The following is a 7,222-nucleotide window of genomic DNA, read 5'->3' on the forward strand; positions in this document are numbered from 1 at the left end:
AGAGGCGGGGCACACCCTGGATGCATCGCCAGCGCATCACAGGGACACACAGAGACAGACAACCACTCACACACTACTGACAATTTGGATTTGGGAGAAGGAAAAATAATAATCAGGGGCACAGAGTGCATTTTAATAAATAATTTCACATTTGCCATTAATGTAGGAAGTATTACAATCCTTTGATTCAAGTAACAATAACACATTTTACTTCAGTAAAAGTGTGCAATATGTTTATGAAAAGTACAAAGAAAATGAACGAAATGCACAGAAGAGTGCGTTTGCCGGAGTGTAACAGTAATTAATTTTAATTTGTCTTTGCTTTGATAAATTTGCTTTGTTTTGTTTAAACATGAAAAAAATACTGAGAATCAATCGATTTTGTTTTATCCAACGAATCATTTAAAATTCAAAAATTCAGTTCCTTAAAGTTTTTACTTGGCAAAAGCTGCAAAAATCATCACATTCAGTTCATTTAAAAATATATATATATTTTAACTGAATTGAAATTTTGACGGTCACATTTTTGACATGTTTTGCATGCAAATGCAAGAAAGCATAAAATGTCATGAAATGGAGGAAGTAGCTGAGTAAATGTATTTACCTAGTTTACAACCCACCGCTGGTATTTGCTCCATGCTTCCAAACAAAATGAACGAGTTCGTTCCTTCAGTACCTTGAAAATGAAAATGTTTCAACAGCATTCTGTGCTCTTGGATCAGTGTGACACAAAGATAACGCACAAATCCAGCCGGTAAACAGGTCTCAGATAAATTTCTCTCCATCTTTCACACCTGAAAACTGTTTAAAACTGCAACAATGAGTGTTTTCTTACTAATGTTGACCTGAGTGTGTGTCCCCCTCCCGACTGTTGGGATCTGGGCTCTGCTGGAACTGGAGCAGCGCAGACTAGACTTTATAGTAGATGTTGGTGGGGCTCTGGGGCGGTATCTCCTGGACTATGTACACAGGAGGCCCATAGTCGCAGCTCACGCGCTCATAATGATGGCACATCGTGCTGTCAGAACCCCGCAGGGGAAAGACGGCGTCGCTGCGGTCGGAGACGTTGTTGTCGCTGCTGACGCTGTCCCGCTTCGGCACTGCCAAAGTGTTGAGGGACATGGAGGCGGACTGCCGGCTCTCTGGGACGCAGCGATGGCGATGGTGCCGCCACAGCACGGCCAGCAGAATTATGACGACCAGAAACAGGATCACGCACCCGGAGACGACCCACATAAACGGTGCTGATTCTGGGCCAGCCCTGCCGGGAGAGTCTGTGTGCTCTTGATCCGAGCCGGTGTCTGCCATGAGAAGAGGGGAGACACACAAACACAAAAAAAAGAGGAGAGATGGCATTTTTCTCTTTAACTGCAACAAAATAATCCCCCCCATACACCAAATATATAGAACTGTAAAGGTCATTCAACCACATTTACACACACAAAGAACAATAGGTTGTGTATTCAGCCATATTTGGAGTTCATAGCCTAAAACATGCCAGTCTTACTCTTCATATCCCGATCTAAGCCGGGGGGGTCCTTGGCCTTGGGCTTGGGTCGTGTGAGGGGGAATCTGGTGGGAGACTCCTGGAATGTCGAAGGCGGATCAGACGAGCCTGTGATGTAAAGCAGGGCAGTTTGCATAGCAGCACAGCTAACACTCCCTCACCTTCCCCGTCATGTAGGCGGGGGCCACGTTAAAGTGGTGCCTTGATGATGTCTGTTGACTCGGGGGGTGCATCAAAGAAAGAGTTCTTTTGTTCTTAGTCAGTGTTTCTCAGTCATTCAGGTAGAAACGTGTCAAACAAGAGAAAGAGAACCCGTTTTATGCCCCAATAAGACCTAAAATGATCAGAATCACCCCTTTGACTGACTGAGAAACGCCATCGACACCCTCATAACTGAACACAGCCTTGATGTGAGATCCATCTGTGGGTCTGATGTAGATTAAAATAAATGATAAATGTCACATTGTAAATTAAGCCGGAAAGTGACAGGTCTAAACCGCAGAAACGGGTTCAAACAGGCCGATCACAAAGAGCTGCATCAGCAAACATTATCAAAAACAGAGGTTAATTATTCAATAATTTATAATGCACAGATCAAATACATTAAACTTCTGGAATATTTGAGTGGCAGAGCTTCTTCTTTCATTCTTTCCACCTCGGGTACTCATTTCTAAACCCACCGGATGTATCTTGGACCGTTATTATGATGACGGCAGAACGGAGAACTTTAACTTTGACTTTTACTCCATTACATTTTTATGTTAATACCAGCAGGATGTAACAGAGTACTTTTTTTCAATGACAAATTGTGTGAAAAGGAAACTTAAGCCTTTCCCTCAGGGGAATATATCAGAGAAATCCCAGCAGCGTCGACACGCACGTGGAGACGTGGCCTCAAGTTCGGCTACTGATCAAATGACATCAGATTCCCTTCTGGTGAGATTTCAATGAGCATTTTTATCAACCTTAAAAAGGCACTTTCTAATATAATATAATAGACACACTATTGTACTGATCCGTGTACCGTACTATGCGATAATATGCTTCTGTATGAATATTGTATTATAGAGAGATTTATTTTTGGAGCAGTGAATATGTTCATAATCTGTATGATTAAATATTTATACGCGCAATAAGAGAACAGGCCATAAGGTACTCTGATGTCATTAGATGGAGGGAAATGACCAGCAGCCAATCCGATGATTTCATCCGAGATAATGCTGATGGCTTTAAGCTTAAGGATTTTAGATCAATCTCTCTTCAAGAGACCGAACCGATGATCGAGATTATCTGACCCAAAGGGGAGGCGGTGCCATCGCATTAAGGCGCCAAACAATCCAATCATCTCGTTGCCGCGTCTCTTTTCTCAGTTTCACGTTCAGCTCCACGAACACGCTGGAAGGCAAAGACAAAGCACTCACTCTGGCCGACTCTCAGCACCAGCTTCATGGATTTGGTGCGACAAACGCCTCCATTAGTGTTGCCCAGACCCGGCAGAGAGCCCGTAGAGGTGGCTGGCATGTGGACAGAGGAGGCAGACATTCAAGGCGAGTTTTGCACATATGCACATCAGAATAAAATATGATCTAGCCTTGCCTAATTCCATTATAATCTCTCTGCAGAGCCTGTTGCTGAACGGTGTAATTCTTAATCCAGACAGATGCACGAAAAGCACGAAATGAAGATATATTCTCTGGGATTTTATTTTAGCCATTTGTCCAATCAAAAGCCAAAAATCCAAAGATTGCTGATTAAGCATCGCTTCAGATGCCCCGCGCCCCCGCAAAAAGAAAAGCAGAAAATTCTTGCATTTTAGGAAGTAATCAAAGAAAATCACGATTTTTCTCGCGATAAAACGTTTGAATTATCAAATCAAAACGGTGACAGATTTATTGCAGCTTTATTTTGCATCAATGGAGTAATTTATTTGTATTTTTATTGGTATTGTTAAATGTCGATGAATTATGTACTAAGAACTTTCAACGGAAACAAGACCGCAAGGGCTTTTTTTTAAATCCTCCTCTTAGACCGGATGTTTGGCTGGACTTGTACTGTAATACATGCTACTGTTTGACTGTACTTGTACTGCTCTAACAGTCTATCTAATAAATATATTCATCATTATCATCATCATCAGCTGTTTCGGGTGTAAAAAGGGAAATCACTGAAAATTTCCCTTTTTCAGTGAACCCTCTCCCTCTGCAGAAACACAACACACATTCCCGTTAGCAGCATTTAGGTCAGATAACAGTGTCTCACAGTCCACAAGCCACGTTGTCATGAAAGCCCCCCCCCCCCCCCATCAAATCTGCCTGATGCTGTAAAAGCCTTGTGTGATTTGGGGCGTGTAAAGCCCATACAATCACACTGCGTGCCGTCAGAGTGGAGGAGGATGTCGCTACGCGGTCAGACTCGCTCTCCATCTCACGCATCACTTCCCACTAAGATGCTGGTTTAGCCCAATAACGAGGTCACATCCTTTGATCCTCACATATACGGACGCATGGCGAGGGAGCCGAGGGTGACGGAACACGGTTACTATAGCGCGTATTCAAACACGGCTCCACCCGGTCGGTTTCCTGCTCGCGACATGCAAGGACGACAGCCATGGCGTCCTCCAGGTGTCATTCCTGAGGCTGCAAACAGTGACTCACAGGTGATGTAGTAATCCTTCCCCTTCAGGAACTCCAGACCCCACAGGTTGGGGCTGAACTCCTGGAATTTAAAGGTGAATTTGACATCCTGATGAGGCTTGTCGCAGTTCAGCAGGGGTGTGTTGGTGTTGTCCACGGCGCAGCGCTCCATCTGACTCCGGGAGAGCAGGTAAACGCGGTAGAACTCCTCCTTTGCCCCCGATGAAGCGTCTGCCAAGGGACACACAATGTCCATCTTGTCCCCTATCTGAGGATACAGGACCAGACCCAGACCCGGGCTAAATCTGTGTTTTAAATAAGGCAAGAGACGGATAAGGCAAGAGACGCAATTAAAGAGGGTAAAGACTTTTCATTCATCAATAAGCAGCGCAAAGAGGCGAAGCACAGTCCCTCCTTTAGTTATTAACCAAACGATGGCAGAAAAGTGCCATTAGTCAAATTATATAATAAAGTTGACTTCTTGAAGCGGGCGGGTTTGTTCGAGGACAGAATTCAGAGGTGGTCACTTTTATATCTGAAGCTTAGTTGATTTTGGCAATTATTTTGATTACTTATTAATCCTTTAAGTTTGTTCAAGCATAAAATCCCAAATCCCCAAACGTCGTCTTCTGAACTGAGAGGATTTGCGTTTACATATTTGGATTTTATAGGTGTTGGTGATGTGGAGACAGCTTGCTCAGATGGATGGTTTTAATGCTTAAAATTAAAATTAAAATACAAATACAAAAAGAAGCATAGAAATGGACAACGAGCAGACTGGAGGCTGGAAGCAGAGGAGAGCGGCGCTTATGACGTCATGTTCTGTTCACTTTCCACCAACACGCGTGAAAAGGTTTCCTCCACTTACTTCGTGTTGGAGTGACTCCAGTGGATTGACTCCATGGTGGCGGCGCGACACGCGCAAACGACAGCCAGCAGGATCACGGCACCGCAGCTCCGCGGGGAGGCTTTCCCCATCACAGGAATAACGCGCAGGTCCGAAGCGGCAGGGCGGAGGCGGGCTGGAAGCGGCTCCTGCTGCGCGCAGAGGACTCATCCCCGAGTCAAAGCCCGGCTCCACAGTCCTGTCCCCGCAGCCGGAGGAAGGATTACACATTGCGCGTGTTCGGATCAGAAACGCACGTATCGAGGGGAGAGATGGCGTGGAGCAGTTTGGTCGTCAGGTGACTGGCCGGCCCGCCCACTACGAGCACGTGGGGGAGAACAGTGCTGATTGGTGGATGGTGTTTTGTTTTGTTTTGTTTTGTTTTGTTTTGTTTCAGGTTCATAATATATTATATTCAATAAATTTACAACTTTTATTTTGTAATTATTGTATTTGCATTTAATTAAAATCAAGCATTTAAAAAAAATCACCTTGCATTAAAAAATGGATGTTGCCACAGAGCGAACCCCCTTTTATAGATAGATAGAGAGATAGATAGATAGATAGATAGATAGATAGATAGATAGATAGATAGATAGATAGATAGATAGACAGACAGACAGACAGATAGATAGATAGATAGATAGATAGATAGATAGATAGATAGATAGATAGATAGATAGATAGATAGATAGACAGATAGATAGATAGCTGCATGAGGAGGTTCTGGAGAAGAACAGTCATCTTTCTTCCCTTCTCTTGCGGGGCCGTCTGGTGATGAACAGAACGATGAGTGAACGCCGTGACTCAGACTTCCAGCTCTACTGTGGAGTCATTTCAATAGAAACCAGAAGTGTGAGGAAAATCCTTGGATCAATACATCGGAAATCTATCGTCACACAAAATCCTCTTTAAAACCACAGGCGACGTGACTGAAACTCAACGCGGGTGTGAAACACGTTTCATTTGGTGGATCAGCTAGAAGTAGCATGGATGTTTCCATACAAGGTGAGCAAACATAAGATTTTAATGAATTATTTGATTCATTACAATTCATCCACATTTCATTAGAAACTCTTCTTCAATAACCGAACTGCAAATTAATATATTTCCAACATGAAATGAATTTACAGTAAGTACAAATAACTCTCTGTGCACTTTGTTTGTTTTAATTATCATTATTATTTCTGTGCAACAAATATTCAACAGCAAACACTTACGTAAGAAAAAATGAGGAATCACTGATAATTAACATAAATGTGAGGTTAAAAAAAATGGCGATAAAAGTACAATGATTCCGACAGACAGAATATTTCAGCAACATTTAACTGAAAATGAAAATTCCACGACCGCGACAGGACTGGGCTTGTTCATGTCAAGAGTCCAGATTCTGGTGACGTCAGTGTCCCGTTCGGCTGTCGTGTCCTCCCGGTGTGATGCTAATGCTAGCATGCTAGGCGTCTGTCAGTGAACAACCCCTATCACTGTTAGCATTAACCTCAACCCGGGACGAGTCTTCTTCATCGCCGCATGCTTTCACCTTAGAGCCGGTGTTCCCGCTCCGTCCTGCAGGGGGCGACACATGCGAGTTTATAATACAGTACGAACTGCGTTCCCTAATTGAATTTAAAAGTAGCTGGATATTGGTGTTAGTTTAAATACAATAAGACATTGCGCTTTTATGGAGAAACAAATTGATTGACTGCATAAAAAAAATAAAAATAAAAATCTATCTATGCTCTTACTTGTTCACACAATTGTCCCAATACTTATGGCACTGGATACAAATTGAGCATTTCCTCTTACCTTTAATCCCTCAATGTGACAATACTAATATTCTTATGGCTGTTTTTTTTTTACGATCCACTCCCTGTAATTCATGGTATGAACAGAAATGTGAACCCAGATGAAGGCCCACTGATATTTAAGGGACTGGGGAAAAGTCCATGTCCATGTCTTTCTTTATCTCTAACTTCCCTCCAGAGACTTGTTGACCTTGAACGGGATTACCGTCCCTTGACTGTGGTGGAGAATCACAAGTAAGCTGAGGTATTGACAGGACATTCTGGTTGTTGTTGTTGTTTTTACAGTGAAGGTATAGCGGTATAATTACTGACCTGTCTCCATCCGGTGTCGTCTCTACTCTTCTGTCTTCTCTCCATCCTCCATAATCTGTTTTTCTCTCTCGCTCCCATC

The 7,222-nt window shown here is 43.2% G+C and overlaps 1 protein-coding gene across 1 annotated transcript; it reads right to left on the reverse strand.

Annotated features, from left to right (window-relative positions):
* Window positions 1-909: 909 nt before the first annotated feature.
* LOC137893678 (ephrin-B2-like) lies at window positions 910-5,118 on the reverse strand. Its single transcript, XM_068739104.1, has 5 exons — window positions 5,009-5,118; window positions 4,162-4,445; window positions 2,929-3,021; window positions 1,499-1,615; window positions 910-1,301 (listed from the first exon to the last, which is right to left on the reverse strand). The coding sequence occupies exons 1-5, from the start codon at window positions 5,116-5,118 to the stop codon at window positions 910-912; spliced, it is 996 nt and encodes a 331-aa protein (XP_068595205.1).
* Window positions 5,119-7,222: the final 2,104 nt, after the last annotated feature.

Source organism: Brachionichthys hirsutus, chromosome 1 (genome assembly GCF_040956055.1).
Source record: "Brachionichthys hirsutus isolate HB-005 chromosome 1, CSIRO-AGI_Bhir_v1, whole genome shotgun sequence".
In the NCBI taxonomy this organism is placed as follows: domain Eukaryota; kingdom Metazoa; phylum Chordata; class Actinopteri; order Lophiiformes; family Brachionichthyidae; genus Brachionichthys; species Brachionichthys hirsutus.

What these genes read in the sequence shown, in the direction of transcription:
- LOC137893678 (XM_068739104.1), bottom strand. Translation starts at nt 5,118, where the DNA reads ATGGGGAAAGCCTCCCCGCGGAGCTGCGGTGCCGTGATCCTGCTGGCT. An exon ending in GGTGCTGAGAGTCGGCCAGA is followed by an intron (nt 1,616 to 2,928) that starts GTGAGTGCTTTG and finishes TTTACATCACAG; the next exon opens with GCTCGTCTGATCCGCCTTCG. An exon ending in GGATATGAAGAGTAAGACTG is followed by an intron (nt 1,302 to 1,498) that starts GCATGTTTTAGG and finishes TTCTCATGGCAG; the next exon opens with ACACCGGCTCGGATCAAGAG.